Source organism: Mustela nivalis (genome assembly GCF_964662115.1).
Source record: "Mustela nivalis genome assembly, chromosome: 1".
Classification (NCBI taxonomy): Eukaryota; Metazoa; Chordata; class Mammalia; order Carnivora; family Mustelidae; genus Mustela; species Mustela nivalis.
Genome location: NC_139020.1, coordinates 108,641,745 through 108,667,101, shown reverse-complemented (window position 1 = coordinate 108,667,101; position 25,357 = coordinate 108,641,745). Strand labels below are relative to the sequence as shown.

The 25,357-nt window shown below is 37.6% G+C and overlaps 1 protein-coding gene across 4 annotated transcripts in view; it reads right to left on the bottom strand.

Annotated features, from left to right (window-relative positions):
* Positions 1 to 25,357, bottom strand: part of TPRG1 (tumor protein p63 regulated 1) — a 224,338-nt gene that overhangs the window by 67,834 nt on the left and 131,147 nt on the right. For all 4 annotated transcript variants that reach the window (XM_082694901.1, XM_082694902.1, XM_082694900.1 and 1 more), the window contains one exon: positions 14,020 to 14,196. In XM_082694901.1, coding sequence (XP_082551027.1) covers positions 14,020 to 14,196 — 177 coding nt within the window. The remainder of the gene's footprint in view (positions 1 to 14,019; positions 14,197 to 25,357) is intronic.

Genomic DNA, 25,357 nt, shown 5'->3' with positions numbered 1-25,357 from the left:
GCGGTTGGGCATTCACTTTCCTATGCCTGGACCACACTGCCCCTCTCCATCTCTCTGCCCAAATTTGATTTATCCTACAAAGTTCTGTCCAGATTCCACCTCCTCCATTAGACCTCCCCATACATCGTAGTAGAAATTCTTTTCCCCTCTCTGGTGCTCACGACACTGTTGCCTCTCCATCAAAGCATTAAATAATGCCACTTAAAGCATGAGTGTGTATGGGTCTGCTTTCTTGGTGAAACTGTGAACATCTTGGGGACAGAGTCCATGTCTCATTATTTTGTCATGCTCAATGCCTGCCACCTGGCCAGGGCTCAGGAAACACTCACTGAATATAATTGAATTACTACTTGGAAAGAGCATGCCTTTAGGGGGCCGCCTTCTATTTGCAACATGCTGTTGGGAGAGCAGATTATTAAATCAGTGTTTTCTTGTTTTTTGTTTTTTGTTTTTTTAAAGCAAAGACCACAAACCACCTCTGAAGCCAAGAAAAAGATGCGATTGGAGGGAAATAAATCGGTACCTTTAATCCTCCACTAACTTTGGAAAAACAACAAAATGCCAGCTTCCACCAGATCATTTCTTTTTAATTAAAAGTTAGCCAGATTCTTCTGGAGCACTCAATTTTCTGGTCAGGTCAACAAAAAGCAACCAATACCTTTCACCGCCCCCCATCCTCCACCCCCACTCCTGGGAGTTAGGCAACCCTTGGGGGCGGAATAGACTTCAGCTGTTTGCTCTGTGCTGCTCGTAATTAGATTGTCTAGACAGGAGATGTTGCTGGAGCAATAGGAAAATATTTTACAAGGTGTTCCACAGAACCACACTTATAACAGTGATTAGAACACACTGACAGACGCAGAGACAGCAGAATTGGCCTGGGCCACGAGCCGGTTTCACCCAGAGCGGAGCAGAGGCACTTTGAAGCTCTTGTCTGGGAAAAAGAAGCCCAATTAGAACTCTGGGGGTACAGAGCAGCTCACTGGCCTTTGGATCCAAGGGAACACTGCTGAGCTGATGGAGTCATGTCTGGGATCCCCTCCTGCCGCCCTCTGCATGTGCTGACACTAAGTCAACAGGGGGCGGCTTCTATCTCCTGCTTCCACCAGCATCTCTACAGACAGAATGAGTGGTGGTGTCCTCCACAGGAAGTTTCCCAAGCCTCACTTCTGCAGCACAGTCTATCCCTTCTATTATGCCAAATGCAAATTTTAAACAGCATGGAGAGATCAATATGTGATGCCTACTCTTGTAGGAAGACATTTCTAGGCATGACCTTCCTGCTCAGCTTTTGTTGACATATCAATGTGACAGAAATAGTATTTTCCAGCATGAAACCTCTTTAGAGACATTTTTCACAGGAATAATTGATTAGGTAAAGTCATCTAGCCCTCCAAGATGAATGACTTTTAAAAACTTGGTATTCCAATAGAGTACCATAAAGGTACAGAATTTCAATATCAAAAACACACACACACACAAACCAAAAACAAAGACCCCAAACCAAAAAACGAAAAACCCTTACAGATTTTATCAATGAAGAAAATGAGTCTCAGCAAAGGGCAGAGACATATCAGGAAAGCCATCAGGACCTAGGTCTCTGAATCCTAAACTAGTATCTTCCCACCAAACCTACTAGAGAAGCAATAGGTTTGCTTCTGCTGCATCACATACCGGAGTGCTCACTCATACCAGATATTTTTCTGAGCATTGGAAATGTATTATCTCATTTAATTCTCCACACATACCAATGAGATAGATACTATTACTCTCTTCAGTTTATAAATGAGGAGACTGAAGCACAGGCTGCTATGGGACTTGCCCTATATGTTACCCGTAAGCAGATCTAGGATCAGTTCCCTGGGCAGCCTGACTTCAGAACCTGCTAAGTTCTAGAATTCTCTACCTCCCCATTACAAAGTTCAGACAGGAGTGGAGGAAAAGAAATGGGGCCCATTTATCCTCAAAAAGGACAATGAATTTGAGGACGAGTAGGAATCAGGAGCTTGACAAAGGGAGGATTTGAAATCAGAAGACCTCAAGTTTTCAGCCCCACCACTGTCTACTTACATACAAGTCACTAGACCACTCAAGATCACAGCTTCCTCACCCTTAGCTCTTGTGGACATTTTTTTTTTTTTAATGAGAGAGTTATCAAGTAAGTATGGATTTCTAGAATTCTGTGACAACTTACTTTATTTTAGCAGCTTTCAATTTACAAAACACTCTCACATTCATCATTAAAATTGATAGTAATCTATGAGTTAGCCTGGTAGGAATTTTTATTATTCACATTTTATAGATTAGAAATTGAAAGCCCAGGAATTAAAATACATTGTTCAAAGTTGAACAGCAAGAAAATCGGTATGGTTAAGATTAGTCATAGCTTTGGGGAACCTGGGTGGCTCAGTGGGTTAAAGCCTCTGCCTTTGGCTCAGGTCATGATCTCAGGGTCCTGGAATAGAGCCCTGCATGAGGCTCTCTGCTCAGCAGGGAGCCTGCTTCCTCCCTCTCTCTCTACCTGCCCCTCTGCCTGCTTGTGATCTCTCTCTCACTCTGTCAAATAAATAAATAAAATATTTATTAAAGAAGAGATTAGTCATAGCTTTAACCTGTGGTTAATCTCACAGAAGCCTAGTCCTCTCTCCTCTTCTTTTTTTCTTTTTTTTTTAAGATTTATTTATTTATTTGAGAGACAGAAAGAGGTAAGGGATAGGAACAAAGAGAGAGGGAGAGAGACTTTTCAAGCAGACTCCCAGCTGTGCATAGAGCCCGACATGTGGTTCCATCTCATGATCCTGAGTTCATGACCTGAGCCAAAATGGAGCCAGATAGACACTTAACTGACCAAGCCACTGAGAGGTGTCCTTCTCCTCTACTTTTCCGAAAGGTTACAGATACAACAGGATCATGAAAAGGGGTTTCTAATTAAAATCTGAAAATAAATCCAATAATGATAGAAATAAGGTGTAGGGTTCAATTTGAGATAAGAAATAGTAACAAACACTATGTACTAGCAACTAGTTGACCTAGAGCATAAACCAGGTCTTGTACCATTTCCTGACTTTGTCTCTAGTTAATGTTCTGATCCAAAGGGAACTGGCCTTCATCTCACAAATACCTAACCCACAGCCTCTAGTCCTCTCTGGCTATTGCCCTCTCCTTCACATGAAGCCAAAAGGCAAGCAGTGGATAAAACAAAACAACTTTGTTTTGTAAGCCCCAATATGTGGGATTCATTGGCACACATTCCACTAAATTCCAATAGTCCTCTTAGTGGCTTCTTAAGAGAAGCAGAGCTACATTAACAGGGGGAGATTATATTCACCCACAGGGATAGAGAAGAGGAAAGGAGAAGGGACAGGATGAAAAACACAGAGGCAAGATCATAAGAAAACGAGGGGGAAAGAAGAGAAAGGACTGGACCAAAAGGGAAGGAGGACAAAAGGGAGAGAGAGAAAGAAGCAAATAAAATAGTATTTATCCAAAAATAATACTGGACAGGGAGTTGGAAGAATTGATTTCGAAACCCAGCTCTGATACTAAACAGCGGAGCGTGCCCCAATCCCAGAGCCTCTTTTGTCTTGCCTCAACTCTAAACTGTATTCACTCAGCCTATTTCTTCTTGGGGGTTGAAGGGCAAATGGCACAGGGGGTTAAAGCTATTTGGTAAACAAGGTCAGCATTACCACCTACAGCCAGAGGAGGCTAATATTAAATCACTGCATTTTCTTATGAGAAGGGAATTTTCTCTGACTCTGTCCAAGCTTTCCTCTGGGATGGGCTTATGATTAGTCAGCAGCTGGTTTTCCCTTGCCTCTCCTCCTCCTCTGCCAGCTGCTGCCTGACCTCTGACCTTATTAATGGTGACTTAATGCCCAACCAAGGAGGGCCAACTGACTTGGAAACAAAGACAACAATCAAATCAGCCTACTTAGTTCCATGTTAACAAAAGCTCTTATCTGGGAGAAAAATCAGAACTCGTTAACAGTTGATATCTATGAGGCATATTACAAAATGCTTTCAAGCTATCTCATTAGAACCTTACAATATGACTATTAATGAAGCAGAATGATGATCAATGTCACCTTTTTTGAGAAATGAGTAAACAAAGTTAACAGCTATAAGATCAGGGCTGAAACCCAGGCTCCACTCCTAGTCCAGCAATCTGCTATGGAGGTTTGCAAGAGAACTGAGGGGAACTTAGAATACCACCCGCCTTCCTCACACTGTGTTCCTACTACCTGGGGCTCAGGAAAGCCCTTCACATTTACCAACATGCCAGCTGCTGGCACAGGCTTTCTCTCCCTAACCCCAGAATGCAAATCTGGAGAAAGCCACACAAGTTAATTAGGAGGGAATTACATCAACTCTCTGTGGTAATAATTGGGTGCCTCGTGGGAAATAAAATAAAATATGCCATAAAAAAATGAAATTTGTCTGGTAAAACTAATGAAAGAAGGGAGATGAAAGATGCGAGAATATGGGAATAGTATGAATATGCAGATTTCTTGGAGGTTCAATGTAAGCTATTTAAGATAACACATCGAGTGGAAACATATTATTTAAATAACCACTGAAGTAACTAAAAATGATCAGTATAGGCATTTTTTTTAAAAAATGAATGACAGAGAAGTACAAAAAGAAGATGAAAGAAATGAGTTCTTATTTGTTAATGTGAATGGGTTTATATTAGGAAGTCACTAGATATTAGTCAAAAAGGCTAGGATAAAAATACTGTGCTAAGTTACACCTCTAATCACCCACAGAAAAAGATAGACTATAAACCTTCTTGTTAAAAGAAAAATACACTCAGAACACCTAGGTGGCTCATATAGTGAAGCACTCAACTCTTAATTTCCGTTCAGGTTATGATCTCAGGATCAGAATATTAAGCCTTTGACAGGCCCTGTCAGCACAGAGTCTGCTTGGGATTCTTTCCCTCTCCATCTCCCTCCCCCTTTTCTCCTCTCCCTGCGGGGATCTCTCTCTCTAAAATAAATAAATAAAATATTTTTTTAAAAAAGAGAGAGAAAATACACTCAATGGAAAGCAAAGGAAATCTAGAAAATATGGCAATATATTTAAAATAATATAACAATACAAAAATCAAGATGGTGGAATAAAGATTATCATTGTCGTATCATTATATGTAAGTAGGTTCATCTTACCAATTTAAAGAAAAGACACCCATGTTGGATCACAAAGCAAAATTCAATCATATGTTATGTATATGAACATATGAAAAACAAAGAGACTCAGGTTTATAGTATGAACTAAGCAAATAATATGAAGAAGATGCAAAGAAAACCAATTTAAGTTTTACAATATTCACCAGACAAGAAAAAAAGCAGGCGAGGCACTAAATAAGATAAAATTTATAAGGAAAAAATTCTAATCTAAGATAAATATCAAATTCTGTAAGTGTTCCTATACTTACAGATTGAAATATACCAATCGTCTGTCTTAAATAAGACAGTATTAATATTCATAATGTAAAGTCATGAAAGAAAAAAAAACATAGTAATTAAGGAAAATTTAATTCTCAACACTCAGTCTATGACAGATCAAGTAGCCAAAAAAAAAAAAATAATTGGTTAATTAATTAATAGTCAAAGACAGAGAAGACATATATAACATAATGATAGTGGATCAAAGTACCAGTTATCAGGTTCTATACACAGAAACAGAGACTGCACATTCAAGTATTTATGAAATGTGGATAAAAATTAACTATTTAAATGTAAAAATATCCAGTAAATCCAAAATCACAGAAATAGAGAAGACAGGCTCTAAAACCAATGTATACATCTAGAAATAAATAATATATCACAAAGGAGTAAAAACCCTTCTAACTTTAAAAAAAAGTTACCTTAGTCATATCTTTGAATCAAAGATAAAACAAAAGGGCATTTGAAATATAATAAAACATTATAGCTAGAAAAGCTTAATTAAAGAAAATTTAACATTCATAGAATTTATGCATTTAATACAAAATAACTCTAAATAAACTTTAAGTGAAAAAGTTACAAAATGCACAACAGAATTTACACAAATAGAGCAACAGGAAATACAAATAAATATAAAAAATTATCAATGGGAAAATGAACAAGTAAACTCAAGAGGTGGTATTTTGAACTCAACTATTAGCTACTCAATTACCTACGTAAGGAAAAAAGCATTACATATAAAATAATATTTTATTATTACTTTAATCATCTGTCTTCTTACTTCTCTCATTTCAGTGAAAATTTAGAAACCTGAATAAAATGGAATTATTATCTAGTAAAAAATAAAGAAAATAGCTATAAATAGAGAGAATGTCTAAACATGTCAATATGGTAGAGAGTATTGAGAAAGTTGTAGTGCTACTTCCCCTTAAAAAGCACCAGGTCCAGTCATGTTCATAGGTGAAATATACCAATCATCTTAGTAAAAGATAAAGTCATTTCTTTATTTGGTAAAAATCAAGAAGGGGAGGGGAAACATTGTCTTTTAATATAATTACCAAAATCTGCAAAGAGAGCCCAATAGAGGATAATTAAATATCAATCAAATTTATGAATATTGATATGAAAAACACTTTCAAAACTTGCAATGAATATTCAATAGAATATTTATACCTTGAATATATAAAAATGTCTTAATATTAAGAAATGTGTGACAGTACTCATGATATTAATCAGATCTCAGGAGAAAAATAGTATCTCCAAAGATGCTTTCTATAAAAGCATTTGTAGAAATTCAATATTTAAGCATAGATTCCCAGAAGACTAGTTCTTCTGAAGATAACAACTAGAAATTCTACACAAAATACCAAAAAACAAAACAAAATAAAACCCAAAAGACCCATCTTCCTCCCCATAAATATTCTACCTATGGCATTAGAGAGTAAATAAAGGAAGTCTCCACAATGCCAGAAGGAATAAATTTGAAAGTAATCAGTATACAAATAATCAACAAAGTGTGACCTATCCCTAAAAAGGACCATCAATGGAAGCAATCAATTGATGACCCATAAGCTTGAAATATCAGGAAGAACTTTAAAGTAATTATTATAATTATGCTAAGTAAGATAAAGGAAAATATATCCATAAAGAAAAGAAAATATATGAAGTATTTTAAGAGAAATAGAAAATATAAAAGAGAACTAAATGGATGTTTTAAAACAAAAAGAACAATTGAAGTAAAAAAAAATACTTGATAGACTTAATAGCAGAATGGAATGAAAAAGAAAAATGTCAGTAAATGTGAAGATATATTAATAGAAATTGCCAATATGAAGATGAGATAGAGAAGAGACTTGGAAAAAATAGAGACTCAGATACCTGTAGGGTAATATCAAAATTTCTATTATGCATGTAATTGAAATATCAGGGAGAAAAAAACACAGAGAATGGGACAAAAAAAGTTTTAAAAGGTAATAAACCCCAAATTTCCAAATTTGTTGAAAGATACAAATTTTAAATGCAAGAAGCTCAGGGAATCCCAAATACATACATGCACACACACATAACTAGGCACATCACAGTCAAACTTCTGAAAAATAAAAATAAAAATAACATGTGAAAGCAGCTAAAGAATACACAGAATAGCAGTTCAAATAACTATGAACTTCTCTTCAGAAATTATGGAGGCCAGAAGACAGTGGAACATCTCGAGAGTACTGAAAGAAAAGAAAATGTCAAGTCAGAATTCTCTAACTAGAGAAAATATCATTCAAGAATGAAGGCTAAATAAAGATTTAAAATATATATATATATATATATATATATATATATATATAACCAGATTGCAGTACAAGGAATAAAAAATTAATTTTTCATATGGAAGGCATATGGCATCAAAAAGAAATCTAAGTAATCTGGAACAAATGAAGAGTATCAGAAATGAAAATATCTATTTAAATACAAGATACAATTATATATCCTAATCTCTTTGAAATACATGTAATTTCTTTAAAAAAATAATTTATTTATTTGAGAGGAGAGAGAGCAAGCGCAGGTGTGTGTGTGTGGAAGGGGGAGGGCAGAAGGAAAGGTAGAAGCAGACCCGCCCCTGCTGAACAGGAAGCCTGATGTGGGGCTCTATCTCAGGACCCTGAGATTATGACCTGACCCAAAGGCAGATGCTTAACCAACTGAGCCACCCATGTGCCCCACATATAATTTCTTAAAGCAAAGTTTATAACATTATGGTGGGGGGTTTAAAATGCACATACAAGTAATATGCATGACAACAGCACCATGAAGTTCAGTGAGGAAAGGGGTGTAAATAGTGCTACATGCATATTGTATAGGTGTTTGCATGAAGGTAGGTATATATTTTAATGTATATTATGATGTTTTTACATATTAAGGGAGACTTTCTGTCTGGGGAGAGATAGCCCCTCTTGGGCAATAAACTCTTGGAAATAGTTTATTTTTAGAGATAGTCCAACCCAGAGTACGCCAGTGATATGCATATAAAACAACCCAGAGTCATACCTCTTCTGTCTGGTCCATATACCCTATGAGGCAACATTCTTCTGCCTTAATTAATCCGGGGTCAGGTACTAAGAAACAGTGGATTACTCCTATGACTTAAAGTCCACCAAAATTACTAAAACTAGCCAATCCCCAAATTAATTACTTTGTCATGCCTTGCCCTTCCTGTAGAAACTCCAGTAAAGGCCATGGTCAAAGTTCTCTCATAGCTCCTGCCCTTTCAGCCTCCTGATTGCCACTGGTGAATTCCCCTGTGCCCTATATGGCATACGGTGACCTCCTATCTTGGACCTGTGAATATAATAAACTTCTTTCTTCTAAGCTGCTTTCTCATTTTCGCCTGTGACCATACCAACTTTATCATACCATATCCAACACTTACATTCCTAGAACAAAATGTTTACAAGATTTCTATGTTTGAAGTATAGCATTAAAAATTTAACTCTAAGTAGACTGTGAAAAATTAAATACACTATAATTCCTTCAGGAATGGTTCTCAATATGGAGTGATTTTGCCCTTAGGGTACATTGGCAATGTCTGGGGACATTTTTTGATTGTCATAACAGAAGCAGGGTACTACTGTCATCTAGTGGGTATAAGCCAGAGTTACTGCTAAGCATCCTACAATGCACAGAACAGCTTTCCACACCAAAGAATTATCCTGTCCAAAATGTAAATAGTGCTGATATTAAGAAATTCTGCCTAAAGTAATCACAAAATGACATAAATGTTATAGCTAAAAAGCCAACAGAAATATTAAAATTGAATTAGGAAGATTCAAATAATTAAAAAGACTGTTGAAAAGAGGATAAAAGAATAAAAACTAGAAAGGAAAAACAGAAAACAAGTAATAGGTAGACTCAACTTCAATCAAATTAAAATTATATAAAATGTAAAAGGATTAACACTCCAATTAAAAGGCAGAGATTATCAGAATGGATTAAAAGCATGATTCAATTATGTGATCTTTATAAGAAATGAGGTTTGGGGACACCTGGGTGGCTCAGTCAATTAAGCAGCTGCCTTCAGCTCAGGTCATGATCCTGAGATCCTGAGTTCCTCAGATCAAGTCCCTCATCGGGCTCCTTGCCTGGTGGGGAGCCTGCTTCTCCTTCTTCCTGCTCTGCCTGCTATTCCCCCTGCTTGTGCTCTCTCGCTCTTCTCTCTGTGTTAAATAAATAAATAAAATCTTAAAAAAAAAAAAAGAAATATAGCTGAAATACTAAGATGTGGAGAGTAAATGGATTTTAAAAAGATTTACTATGCAAAAAAAGTATTAAAATGATGGAGTGGATAAAATTAAATTAAATAAACTTCAATAAACTAAAAATAAACTTCAACACATAGAATTCTGGTAGAGATAAAGAGGAACAAATATTTCATAATAAGAAAAGCTCAATTTTTCAGGAAGTCATATTAATTATAAATGTATATGTACTTAATAAAAGACTCTCAAAATACATGAAGCAAAGAATAATAAAATTAAAGAAGCAACAAGAAAACCCCATGATGATAGATTTCACCATTCCTTTCTCAATAACCAATAAAAAGCTAGACAAAAATCTGTAAAAATATAGATTTTTACAATGCTGGCACATATAATGAACTAAATGATATCTGTCAAATGTAAACAATGCTGTCAAATATAATGAACTAAATGATATTTATAGAAAACTATATACAGAATTCTTTTCCAATGAACAAGATCATTCTGTTCAGTCAGTAAAAGAAGTCTCAATATATTTATAAAGATTAAAATCAAAGCCACATATTCTCTAAGTTAAAATTAAATAATATTAAAATCTTAAGAAAACTCAAAATATTTGGAAAATGCCAAATCAATTTCTAAAGTAGAAATGACTCAAAGAAGAAATCGCAAAATAAATTAGAGACTACTTCTTGCTGAATGATAATAGAAGCACAATATGTCAAAATCTATGAGGTCCAGTGTAGGCAGTCCTTAGGAAAAAATCTAGACCTTTAACCACTCATATCAGAAAAGAAGAAAGGGCTAAAATTGATATCCTTGGGTTTCAAATTAAGAAGTTAAAAAAAAAAAAAAAGGAAAGGAAAGGTAAACCAAAAAGTAAGTACAAGAATGGGGAAAAAATAAATCAAAGAGCAGAAATCAACAAAATAAAAATCAAATGAGAGTGAAAATTAACAAAACTAAAAGCAAGTTCTTAAAAACCAAAAAAATTGAAAGGTCCATTGGAAAAAAAGAAAAAAACCCACAAATCACCAAAATCAGGAAATAAAAGGGATATCACTAAATATTTTTATACATTAATGTGGTAAAAAAAAAGAATGTTATTAACCTGTTTATATTTTCAAATACCACGAGGGGCGCCTGGGTGGCTCAGTGGGTTAAGCTGCTGCCTTCGGCTCAGGTCATGATCTCAGGGTCCTGAGATCGAGCCCCACATCAGGTTCTCTGCTCAGCAGGGAGCCTGCTTCCTCCTCTCTCTCTGCCTGCCTCTCTGCCTACTTGTGATCTCTCTCTGTCAAATAAATAAATAAAATCTTTAAAAAATAAAAATAAAAAACAAATACCACGATGTTGGTAAGTGTAACAAATTCCTTGAAAAATAAAATTTACAAAAATTAACACAAAATCAAAGAATTATGACGTTACCCAATATTTATAAAATATTGCAAATGTGAAATAACAGACCAATATCTCTCATTAACATAGACACAAAACTCCTTAATAAAATATTAGCACACTGAAACCAACAATGTGTAAAAAGAACAAAACATCATGACTAAATGTGTTTATCTTAAGAATTCAAAGTTGATTTAATATTTGAGAATCCTAGTATAAATAGGATTTTTAATTAAGCTGGCAGACAAAAATAAATATGCATAAATAAACATAAATTCTTTAAAAAGTCTTAAAAAGAACAGGGAATTAACTCTATCAGATATGAAAACATAATAAAATATTATAATAATGGAAACCACTTTGTACCTTAATAAACAGATAAATGGAATGGTGATTCCAGAAATAAAGAGAAATACACATGATAAAGGTTATATGTTAGAGAGGACACGATGGAGTATTGAACAAATTGTGCTGAGAAATCTAACCTGCCATTTAGGTAAAAAAAAATAAAGCGGATTGCATATCTTTTTTCTCACTTAAGGTAAATGCTAGATGAAATGCAAATTTAACTATTTAAAAAAATAAAATTATAAAAACACTGGAAGAAAATTTGGAATATATTTTAAAATTTCAATGTGGAGAAAGGCTTCACAAAAAGAAGTAAATGTAGAAAGTTGATTTGAAAGACTGATACATTTGACAACCCAAAATTCAAAGAAAGTAAAAAAAAAAAAAAAAAGCCTTATAAAGAGAGCTGAGAAAAGCTGAAAAAAAATATTTGTAAAATATAAGGCAGAATAGAGGACAAATTCTTTTATAGTTAAAGAACTCTTACAAATCAATAAGAAAAAAATCAATGTCCCAATAGAAAAAAAAACATAGGTCATTGTCGTGATTAGGCAGGTCACAGAAAAATAAATAAAGGACTTTCTAACATAAGAAAAACATCCTCAGCTTCCTTCAAGTTCTAGAGATGGAAATTAAAACAAAAATGGGTTGTTTTTCTTTATCTCACTGGCAAAGCAAGAGAAGATTCATGTGTGATATTGGTGAAGATGTGTGGAAAAGGATACTTGTATACTTTGTATAATGTATAAATGCTATAATATACTCTATAATATACTTCATAATAACGTATAGAGTATAAACTGGTGTTATCTGTGTATAAGGCAATTTGACAACATCTATTAGTTAAAATTCACAAGACTTCTGATCTAATAGGAATTTACGTTATAGGAATATTTTCGCATTTGTGCCAAGTCCTTTACACAAGAATAGTTATAGTCGCATTGTGTGTAATAGCAAAGGTAAAAATAAATATCCATTAATGAAGGGCTGGATAAATAAATTAGCTTTTAAATAAAATATTCTGTACTATTAAAAAGATTGAAGTTGATCTATAGATGATTATATAATAAAATCTCCAAGGCATATCATTGGGTAAAATATCTTAAGGGAAAACAATTTATGACATGTGTTCCCATTGTGTAAAGTAATTTATGACAAATGTACATGTGCAGATATTTACTTATAAATATGTATAAACACACATAAATGCATACAAAAACATTTATATTCTTTTTTATTTGCATACTATTTCTTTAAAACAACAACAATGTGTAACTATTGGGTATTACATAGGGAGATAATGCTTGAGAACTGAGAGTCTGGGTTGAGGGAGATATTCCCTGAAAATAAACATTTTAAGATATTTAAAAATATATTTACAACTGCTATATTATTGAAATATCCAAAAGTTTGAAAACTCAGCAAAAATCAATTTGTTGCATCTTACATCTATGAAAAGTAAATTAAAAAACAGATCTTTGATATGGTGTGCTTTTTGTAAAGAAACCAACCACTCGACTGAATTGCACTTTTTTTTTCCTGCTCTTACTATTTGTTAGGCCCATGGCCAGGTGTTTAGAGAAACAAAACTAAACAAACAAATAAAAACAATGTACTTTCCCTCAAGGAGCTCACCATTCAATGGGAGCACCTCACATTCAAAGACTCAGAGGAAGACTGCTGTCCTTCTGACTTAGATACAAGATATATAGAAAAAACAGTTCCTTCCAAAACCATAACAAGAGCTTAGTATAGCAACTTTCTCCAGATCTCACCAGGTATCATGGTGAATGCCAACACAATACTGAGATGGTTGATGTCATCTCCACTAAGCTGCCAGGGCAGAGCTCAAAGAGACTTCTTTTAAGAAGTGCTATTAAGGGTGCCTGGGTGGCTCAGTGGGTTAAAGCCTCTGCCTTCGGCTCAGGTCATGATCTCAGGGTCCTGGGATTGAGCCCCGCATGGGGCTCTCTGCTCAGCAGGGAGCCTTCTTTTTCCTCTCTCTCTGCCTGCCTCTCTGCCTACTTGTGATCTCTCTCTGTGTCAAATAAATAAATAAAATCTTTTAAAAAAAGAAGAAGAAGAGCTACTAACCATCATAGACTCTGTTTGCTCAATTTACTGAATAATTTCAATTTCCAAAGGCATTACACTCTTCCCACCTCTACTCCCTCGACTATTCCTTCAGCTTGGAATGTTGAATTTTTGTTCTCCTTCTTTGGCTAACCCCACCCAACATCAAATGTAGGCTCAAATCCTTATCCAGAAAAGCCTTTCTGATTCTCTGCCACACAAATTAGGTTGAGAATCTTTCTTCCATGCTCCCACAGCTCCATCCATTTTTACATTCAACCACTTGTTTCTCATGCTCTCATATTAAAGTACAAATTTACTTAAAGATGTATCCCTGGTGTTTGACACACAGTAGAAACTCAATAATTGATGAAATCAATTGTAGAGCTTCACTTTTTCCCTATGGATTCACGAAGCTTACCATACTAACCTGAACTTTGCGATGGACTCCCTATGTGACACGCCCCCACTGAACCAGTATTCCAAATCTAAGATATCACACTCACTTGTCCAGTGACATCCCAGGGAAGACAAACTTGCCCAGGCAGATTCTGTAGATGGAGCTCAGGGGAATCCGCTGCAACTGCACACAGCTGAGCATGATAAAGTCATATTTACAGATCAAGAGAGTCTTGTCTGTGACCAGCAAAATCCTCTCCTTCTCATTGTTCCAGTGGTCTATCCTGTAGGAATCATCACAGAGGATACGAGTTAATGGCATGGTCTTTCCAAGTTAAAAATAATGGCACTCCCTGAAATGCCTCTACTAACACAGAAAATAGGGAGATTTGATCACCTCAGAAGAGGGTGATCTCTCTCTCAGTCCAGCACCATGACCAAGGGAGGAGGGAAGATGGAAGATTGCAGAAAGAATACAATTTCAGAGGTGAGTAACCATGAAGAGATCTATGAGGGTAATGACAAGCTTGTAGTGTGTTGACAGACACCTGATTCATGTTCCTTCATATCTTCCCTGTTTGCTAGAAAACCCTCATCTTCCTCCAAGGACACCAAAACATTGTTCTTTTCCCCAATTCAGTTCTTACTATAAACTTTACTCACCACACACTAGTTTTTTCTAATCCCCAAAAGTTATGTTGCTGAGTGAAGATAAAATGGAGACAGGTGCACTGACCCCCTCCCCCACAAGCCATCTGCTCATCCTATCATATCCTTGAACAAGTAAACTGGTGTTCTTGTGAGCCAAGGACAAAGTAGACACTAGATAACTGTTTACTAAATTAATTTGCTTTGGCTTTGAGAGCCTTTCAGGGCATGAATGGAAAATTTTGATTCCAACAGAATCTCCACCAGAGAAAACAAAAAGAAATACAAGCAATGCTGTCTGGTTAGAAGAAAATGCACATGGTCTGGAAATCCTCTCACTCACAGCAATTTTGCTGTCTATCTACTATAGTCTTTAGGATATAACACTCACGATTTTTATTAGATTTATTTCAGTACATGTTTTGTTTTCCTTAGGTAACTTGAAAAGGGTGATCTGTGACTGATTTATACCTGAATCCTCACTACACAAAATCAGTCTAATGTAAAGACAGAAAGGACACCCTACTCCCATCCATTCTCACACAGTAACTACAGTGCTATTTTTAAAATACAAACAGAATGACATCACTCCCCTATTTATTTTATTAAATAGCATGTCTTTGATCTTAGGAGCGAATCCAAGTTAGGAGCAAATCCCACGGACTGTAGCATTATCTCATAACCCTAACTGTCCTATGATTTATAGGTCAAATGCCTCATGCAAGAGGATTTCTTCAGCTTCTATACAAATGTGTTACTCCATTATGTTCTCTCAAAGCATCCTGATCCTCCTTCATTTTTGGACCCATTGCTTTTTGTAAGGAGGGATGATATGTAAAACGTTTAGAGGTAAGTACCAAGTGGACACTGACTAATCAGAAAGGACACCAAAATACAGAGGGAAGACAGTGGCAGTCAGTGTGAGCTCTGTATTGTGTGTGTGTGTGTGTGTGTGTGTGTGTGTATGTGTGTGTGTGTGTGTGTGAAAAAGGTAGAGACTCTATCTAGCTCCTGTCAAATAGCCTACAATAAATAAATTCCTGTTGAGTGAATAAATGAGTGCTAATCAAAAATTTTGAAGGTTGTTGGGCTAGATGAGGGCGGAGGTAAAACTTCCAGTTCTATAACTCTGTAGGATTGGATATTTAACCTGTCTTTGGCTCCTGCTCCTTACCTGTGAAATGGAGACAATACTAGCGCTCATCTCCTAAGTTTGGGGAGAGGATTAGGGGAAATTATTCTCAATCAGTGCTCTATAAAATCAGCTGTTATGATCCGGGGCAGGGACCTCAGTCACTAAGGAATTTGGGGCAACCCAGATAAAAGCCATTCCTCAGTACAGCATAACCTAAACCCAGACAGGCAAGGCAAGCCAAGAATTAAATCAGTGCAAGGAAAAGTAGACATGTAAAAAAGAGAAAAAAGATAGAAGAGAAGAGAGAAAAGGAGAAAAAGGAAAAACAAGAAGGCTGGGATCATTGATAGAGGTCCTGCTGTAAGGTAGCCATAATGTGGTAAGAGTATTAGCTCTACATCCCCCACAATCCTTTGAAGAAAGTCTCATCTGAAGTCAGTCAACTAGAATATGGTAATAGGATCAGTGGTGCAGAGTCTGAGAGATTTGGTTTAAATCCTGTCTCCTCTGTGTCCCTCCACTTCAACGACACTGCCATACTCAACTCCTGACGTACTGGGAAAAGGAAGGAATTCTAGATGATCTGTTTAACACTCTCAGTCTTAATCAGAAAGAGACTGGGGACTCTGAAATGTCTTATCGGATATCTACATAAATTTCTCTAAATAGCTTGCATCTACTTAGCAGCAAGTTAAAAGCTGTTGCCTAATAAACCAGACTTGGTTTTAGTCTAAAAAAACCACAGCTTTTGGTTGAATGGTTTTACTGAAAATGTCAGCACTCCATAATGAGATTTATTTTAAAAGGTAAAGGATTTGGGAAAAAAAGAGAATTCTTTTTAGGAACACAGAGTGCTCTGCTGTGACACAGATTTTGCATAATTTACATGTCGGGAAAGTCTGAATTCAAGTAAACACACAGATTTATAAATAGTTTGGGGCCACATCTCTAGCTCCTGGGTGGTATATGTATTTATTTAGACTTCAATCGCACCTTTTTCCCCAAATAACTCATGGAAAAAACATTGAATTTCATATCCCCAATATTAACATAATTGAAGTTGGGTTGGCAACAGTATCCACCACAAATATAGGGATAGGAGTAACAGTGAAATACTGTGGAGATTTACAAAGTCCTTGGATATTGGTGGTCCTATTAATCCTCACAACAACTCTTTGGACTGGATGTTATTACCTTCATTTTAAAGACAAAGTAGAGACATAAAACCCAGCCATGGTATTGGCTTTCTTCCTAGTACCATCCACCTCCAAAGAGAGGGTCCTTCAGGTGGTATGAGAATGTTGTAAAACCCACTTCTGGAAGGAGCTGATGTGATGATATATACCACTCCGGGGACTGTTCTCTCTGGGAAACCTTTCTCCTGAGAAAACACACATTACTGTCCCTTTCAAACGTTGTCCTCTTCCAGTGTTCCTAATCTTGGTGAAGAACCCTCCTTCCAGTTATGCAAGCCAAAGACATAGGAGGGAGTCATTCTGGACTCTCCCTTTCCTTACCTCATCTGCCAGGTCCTAAACATTTGATGCCCAAAATATTTCTCAACGTCACCCACTTATCTCCATCTTGACTTTGACCTCCTCTTGACTGGATCAAGTCTTCCCTCATCTCCTGCTTAGACTATCACAGTCATCCTCTGACTAAGTCTGGCTACTAGTCACCGAGACCCATTTTGCCTACATCTACTCTTGTTCCCTCCTAACCTCTCCACATTTTGAGGAAGACCTTTTGAAAAAAACGAATTTGGCCCTCACCTCTCCACTTTGGCTTCAGACATTTCAATAGTTCTCCGGAGTTCTCGTAAGAAATGACAAAAGTTCTTCACCAGGTCTGAAATGCTCTCCATGGTCAAGCCCTACTTAACTTCTTCAGCCTCATCCCAGGTCAAGTCTCTGCACTCATTCTTCTCCATCTTTCAGTTTCTTGTCTTCAACATCCCCACTCCTTCTAAAGTGACTTTGCATTTGCCGCCTCCTCCTGGGATTCTTTACTTAACTGCTATAGTGCTGAGCTCAATTACTCCTTACTCAGGCAAGCCTTCCCAGACCTCGGTGACTACTTCTGCTCTTTCTAGTGTACACTTACATAATGCGCACACTTCTCCTTCATAGTGCTTACCCCAGATGCAATTTTAGTTATTTCTGTGATGACCTAATTAACGTCTGCCTCCTCTCCTATACTATGAACGCCACAAAGATAGAGATAATTCTGCACATTGTGTCTTTGAGGTTGCATGTGTCCAAAAAATATTTCTGAAATGAATTAGTAAAGAATGAACAATCCTTGTGCTGTACAAGCCATATGCCTTGGCTCATGCTGTTTGGGAATCCTATCCTCACGTTTACACATTGAAATACTCCCCCATAAAATAGCACAGTTTCAAAAACTAATCAGTAACATTGGGAAAATGTTCATGCAGCGTAAAAATCAGAAAGAGAGGATACAAAATGTTGCTTTCAGTATACTTCCAACTTTGTAACAACAAATCCATAGATCAAAATGGTAACTGATTATTTCTGAGTGCTGGGGTTTTTCATGCTTTTATTAGCCAGTATTTAATTTCTTTTGGCAATGAACACATTCTACTTTCATGACAAAAAGATATTTTTTAAAAAAATAACCTCACCTATCCTTCAAGTCCCCAGTTTAAATGCTATCTGTTTCATGGAGATTCACCCTCGCCAGTCTCCAGCCTACCTCTTGCAAAGCAGATATCGTATTTCTTTGCATTAAAGACACACAAGCTTGGGGCGCCTGGGTGGCTCACTGGGTTAAGCTTCTGCCTTCAGCTCAGGTCTTGATCTCAGGGTCCTGGGATCGAGCCCCGAATTAGGCTCTCTGCTCAGCAGGGAGTCTGCTTCCCTCTCTCTCTCTGCCTGCCTCTCTGACTACTTGTGATCTCTCTCTCACTGTCAAATAAATAAATAAAATCTTTTAAAAAAATTTTTTTTAAAGACACACAAGCTTTTTATCAGTCTCAGCTGTGGCCCAGGTCACAATCTGCTCTATAATATAGAGCAGAATATCCTCTTGTTCCCCACATTTGATGAACGACACCCCACCCCCCCAGTACAGAGAGGTGTTTTAGTCCTGTCTGGGTCCCCTCATTATGCCCAACCAAAGCCGAGATAGAAATCATAGCAAGTAAGCAGAGCATAAAAGACGAAAACCATGATTCATCCTCTTAGTTGTGAGACTCAGTGTCTCCTGGCAGAGGCTTTGCCGTATCTCCTGTTGCCACTATTGTTCCTCAACACTAGTGTCATTTCCCTATTCGATGAAGGGCCTGGACACCCCAGTGTAAAAGGGAATCTAGGAACTCCAGATTTGTGGTTTCCTGGGATGACAACAGTTTTGCCAGCAGAGGGCAACAGCGAACCAGCAATGACAGGCAACCGGGCAGAGCAAGTTTCCAGGGCGCCTACCTGGTCACTCAAACCATCCAGATGCTTTCCTTGTGGCCCCAGCCCTACCCCAACAATACTTTCAGTTGCTCTTTTAAGGCTGTGTCACACTAATTTGTGGTTTAGAAATGATTTTCATCCCAAAATATTTTTTCTAACATTATTCCTTCACACTTACACACATGCATGTATGTACACACACACACACACACACACACACACACACACACACACACCATTCAGTAGAAACATCTTCCCTAATACTGAATAGACTGACTATACCTCGTTTACAAATTCATCTTCCTTCGTGTGTCCCTCCAGCCTCTTAGCACAGCCCAGACCTTAAAAGAGGAAGACAGTTTCTTGGCTAGCCAGAAATCGGCAACCCAGGAGGAAAACACTGAATCATTCATTCCACACATATTCCCTGAGCACCCACTGGGTTCCAGGCCCTGAAGAGAATCCAATTTGGGTTTGCTCTTGAAACATAAACAGATGAAAAATGCATGGCATTGAAGCAAAGCAATTTTCCTCCCCCTGGGTTAAGTGAAGTCTTAAAAAACCTGTAGCTAAATAATCCACATTAAATTCTTTCAATCATTTGGTTTTTCTTTCCTGGGCACTCTCCAATTTGTTTAAAATAGGGGACCCTCCAAGTAAACACGGTATTCTAATAAAAACCCGATGCCCACAAACCTTCTTTGTTCTCAGATCCCCTGACCTGACTTCCTGTGGTTCGGTTTTCTCCCCACTACCCCACAGAGCTAGGCATGTTCCAAGTTCTGTGGTAGCTACTGGGAATAGTGAGAAGAATATTCTGCTCTTAAGGAATACACAATTTTCTAAGACATGAGATGAAATCATGTATGGAAGAACTAATATGGCACCTAAAGTTGTGACGAGATTTTATAATATTAACACAAGTCCACAGACTCAGGTCTCCAGATTCCCAGCCCCTGTTCACAGGGATGAGGAAAAGGAACCCCAGGAATCTACCTATTTCATGCCCTTGAAGAACATTCTTTTATCAACACTTCATTTTCTGCTGTTAGGTGTAAGATCTTTGTGCTGAAAAAACATACGTTGCAAAGCAGGAATGATTCTTGGGAATAAACACATGCAAAAAGTTTTCAGGAGTATTAAGTTGTGTGTGTGTGTGTGTGTGTGTGTGTGTGTGTGTGTGTTTAACACTTCCTTAATGTATACCACTGTAGGATAGACAAATGTCCCCATAAAACATAGACAGGATAGACCTGGAAACATCCATTCATGTACCCACAAAGACTGTTTTTTTCCTGAATAAGAAAAAACAATGGGCATTTTTTCCCTCAGAAAACAATGGAGTCTTTGAATTCTAAAAGATATAATGAAACTATAAACAATCAGTTTTTACTTGGGAAATTATACACATATATAATTTATATGTGTGTGTATGTGTATATGCAAATATATATATGGGTGTATATATACACCCATATATATGCCAATTCTAAAGCTTCTGAGATCTACATGCATATGAATAATTCTGCCATGCATTTTTCTTAGGTTATAATAAAAAGCCTTCATTTATTGGGGGTCTTCTCTGGATCAGGTAGTGTGCCAGATATTACACAAATATTACCTGTTTTAATCTGCATCGAACAGTCTGGATGAGTACAGGTGAGGAAATGGAGACTCAGGGAGGTATAACCGACTGAATATTTATTTCCCCTCAAAATTCCGATGTTGAAGCTCTAACTTCCAAAATGACGGTACTAAGCAGTGAGGCCATTCAGAGGTGATTAGGTGAGATGAGGTCATGGAGATGGAACTCCCCTCATGAGATTATGGGCCTTATAAAAAGAGGAAGAGCCTCTGCCTTTGGCTCAGATCATTATCCCAGGGTCCTGGGATCAAGCCCCGCATCGGGCTCTCTGCTCCGCGGCGAGCCTGCTTCCCCTTCTCTCTCTGCCTGCCTCTCTGCCTACTTGTCAAATAAATACAATCTTTAAAAAAAAAAAAAAAAAAAGAGGAGGAAGAGAAAGAATTTTCTCCCTCCAGGATGTGAGGATACAATGAGAAGGCAAGCCAGGAAAAAAAGCTCTCACTGAGAACCAAATCTGTGGGCATCTTGATCTTAGACTTCCCAGTCTCCAGAACTGTGAGAAATAAATGTCTGTCATTTAACAGACTCTATGAGCATTTTGTCACAGCAACCCACGTTGACTAATAAAGGAAGCTAAATTGTTCCAAATAACATAGCCTGGATTCATCCAAGGTATGTTCCACCTTAAACCCTAATGCTCTCCTCTCTACAAAAACACCACTTATTAGGAAGGTAATGAAATCTCATCATGTAATCAATTAATATTGCTGAGTGTTTATACACTTGATACTTGAACAACGTAGGTTTTAACTGTGTGGGTCCACTTATATGCAGATTTTTTGGTAAACAGAGTACAGTAGTGTAAGTGTATTTTGATTTTCTTAATAGCATTTTCTTTTCTCTAGCCTACTTTATTGTAAGAACATATATAACATTCAAAATAGGTGTTCATTGACTGTGTTATTAGTAAGCTTTCTAGTCAACGGTGGGCTCTTGGTAAAGTTTGGGAAGCCAAAAGTTATAGATAGATTTTTGACTCAGTACCCATAATCCCTTCATTGTTCTAGGGTCAGTTGTGTTTTATTAAAGACATTATGTAGGTGCTCACACTGTAAAGTCCTCCTCAATTTTTCCTGTTCTTAAAAGATTATACTCTAATGTGGGAGAACATAAATCAGTACTATGGTATTGAGTGATAAATAATAACGTGGAAGCTTGTATACAACGCTATGGAAATCCCAGCTGCCTACTATTGATTTAATGTTTACTTTGTAAGATTTTGGACTAAGTTCTTTGTATAAATTACTTCATTTATGCTCACAGAAAACCCATGAAGATGTGTCATTATCCCCATTTTATAGATGAGGAAAGAAAACATAAAGAGGTGAAATAACTTGCCCAATTCTGGAACTACAACTCACACTGAGGGTGTCTGCCTCTAGAAAACATACTTTTGATTAACCACTCTGCTACTGAAAGGCACTTAAAACTCCCAAGAAAATGAGGCAAGGCTCTGGATAAAGTGTGCTTGAAGAATTATTTTGAAATAACTTGATGCAGAAGGTGGATTAATTAATTTTAGATAGAGGAAACAGTATGTGCAAAGACACACAATGACATGTACAGAATGACTTGTTAGAACACACATTTTTGCACAGTATGTAAAGGAAATTCATGAAAACAGATTTACCATAAAAAGAGAAGGTACAACCCAGGAGGATTCTGATTCAGAGTTGCTGAGATGGAATCCTGGGACTCTATCCTTCTTTTATTTTATTTTTTTTTAAGATTTTATTTATTTATTTGAGAGAGAGAGCATGAGAGAGGAGAAGGTCAGAGGGAGAAGCAGACTCCCCGTAGAGCTGGAGCCTGATGCGAGGCTCGATCCCAGGATCCCAGGACTCCGGGATCATGACCTGAGCTGAAGGCAGTGGCTTAACCAACTGAGCCACCCAGGTGCCCCTAGGCATCTATCCTTTTAAAAAACATCCAGAGGCAGAACCAAGGTTTTGAAATGTCAAGACATTGTCAGGAGCTGATCCCTCAGGCACTGAGGTGGAACCATTTTGAGCCTAAACCCAAAGAATTTAAAGGTGGCACTGGAAGATGTGTGGATTTACCCAACTTTCCAGAGTAGAATGCTACAGAGTATTTCTAAAGATTACTTTACCAATGCAAATAATTAATCATGACCACCATCACTTTATCAAAAGTTCTTTAACCACCAGGAGTGAACCTCTTCTGCTTCTTAGTCTCCCAGCCAAAATAACTAACCAGAAAGGATCATTATATTATGTCATAGTCCCAACCTAGTCCTGGTGTACCAGAAATTGCTTTGTGAATGTTAATTTCTTTTTTTTTATGTCCCTGTCCTGAAGACAAACAGCCCTTGATCAGTAGTTTTGCCGATACTCCTGTGAGCATTAGACTCATTTTAACCACAAATGGGTCTTCATTTCATGGTACATTTCAAGTGCTAGATTCCTGAGCAATAGTGGGCTTCCTATCACACAGACCAGAGTTAGAGATGCAGTTCTGACCCTTACTAGCTGTGAGATCTTACAGAAGTTACTTATCTTTTCTAAAATCCATTTTCCACATCTCTAAAATGAAAATAATAATAATACAAATATACTTCATAGGGTTGTTATGAATTTTTAAAATAGTGTTACAGAGCATTTAGTAGAATGCAAAGCACACATAATGCACTTAGTTTTCATTGACTATTAATATGATGGTGATGGTGATGATGATGATGGTGATGAAGAAGGAGGAGGAGAAAATGATGATAAAGAATTCTTTTAAATTCCCTTTAAGCACTTTTGCAGCAGGGGCACCTGGGTAGCTTAGTTGGTTTAGAATCAGACTCTTGATTTCATCTCCAGGCATGATCCCAGGGTCATGAGATGCGGCCCCAAGTAGAGTTTTGCCCCATATGTGAAGTCGCTTAAGATTCTATTTATTTGAGAGAGAGAGAGTGCACAGGCAGGGAAGAGGGGTAGAGGGAGAAGGAGAGAATCTCAGTCAGACCACACTGAGTGTGAAACCCAATGCAGGACTGGATCTCATGACGCTGAAGTCATGACCTGAGCCAAAATCAAGAGTCAGACACTTAATCAACTAAGACACCCAGATGCCCCAAGGAAGGTATTTCTTTAGAGAAGCAATACTAGATATCCAGTCCAGACATAATCCCGTTTAATGATCCAACAAATATTTGTTGAGCCATAATTATGCTCCAGGGTCTACTGGTATAGTGGTGAGCTAAACAAGCCCCTGTTCCTCTCGTGCTTACATTCTAGGAAGGCACACAGAAAAAAGGAAATGGACACGTAAATGTGAAGACCTAGGTAAAAGGGACATGAGGGTATCTGTGGAAATTATATCTAGGTGAAGTGAAGAGCTAGTGCAAAAGCCCAGAGACAGGCTCCATCACATTTCATAGAACATCAAGGAAGTCGGCATGACCAAGGTGAAGGGAGCAAGGAGGAGAGCGGAGGGAGAGGTAAACGGAAGCAACATCCCATGCTGGAACAACTACAGTTTCTTCGTGATTTATGAATGTTTTTCATAGTAAACGGTTGTTATCCTCCACTTTACAGATGAGAAACCAAGCCCCAATAAAGCAACATGCACCTAGTACTGAGTAACAGAGGCAAGACCAGAATCCAGCTCTTTGGACACCCCTAGCCCAGGCAAAATACATCCCATCCAGCTGCTTCTCCCACTTATTTTTCATATACAGCCAGGCAACTTTGCTCTCCCTGTCACAGTACCATCAGTAAGAGGGTATTTTAAAAGCTACACTGAAGAAAAGACTCTGGGCACACCCCATCCTTCTCTCTTCTCCACAGAACGACTGAATAGCTGTTGAATAGCTCAAGTCCCCCCAGCGCACCAGGGGCTAACAGGAGGCCCACCCCCTGAGGAGCTCTCTCCTCCCCTGAATTGACTTTGGGGATATTCACTTGATCAGAAGCCAAAAAAGCTGGCAAGAGAACAAGGCCTAATTTTGAGAAGGCGGCAGAGAAGAAAGAACAGTGGGACAAGATACAGCAAATGCTCACTTTGTGCCACCTCCATTGTATTATTCTTTTTAACTGGGAGAGATGTCTATTTACTGCACCATGTCAGTTCAGCTCTTCGGGTACAGAAGACACAGCCCAGATTGGGCGAGCCCAGAAAGAGGAGATATATAAATACTCTGAGGAATCCCACAGAAATCCAAGAGCAGGAACCATTGCGCAGTTATGAAAGCTGGAAAGCCACAAGGATCAAAAGCTATTCCCTCGGGGGCTGTCTCTATCATGATTTTTGGGTCTCTCTGAACATTGCATGTTTCCTCTTGATTGCCATGTTCCCTTGCTTACTACCAGTGTTTGTTCCTCTTTAATTTCACCTTGCCTATGACCTTTGTTTCCTAACTGGACATGAACTTCCAGATCCACTTTCATTGCCATGATAGCTGTTCCTCCCTGTTCAAATGCTCAAGATCTGGAATTCTTTTAGTCCTGAGCTTTCCTTTGAGCCATCTTTTTGGATCACGGGCCAGTTAATGGATCGGCTCCTCTTTGTCCAATCAGCTATGGCCAGGGACTGAACTCACAGAGCAGAACATAGGAGCAGTCAGTGAAATGCACTTTAGTCTTCATTTT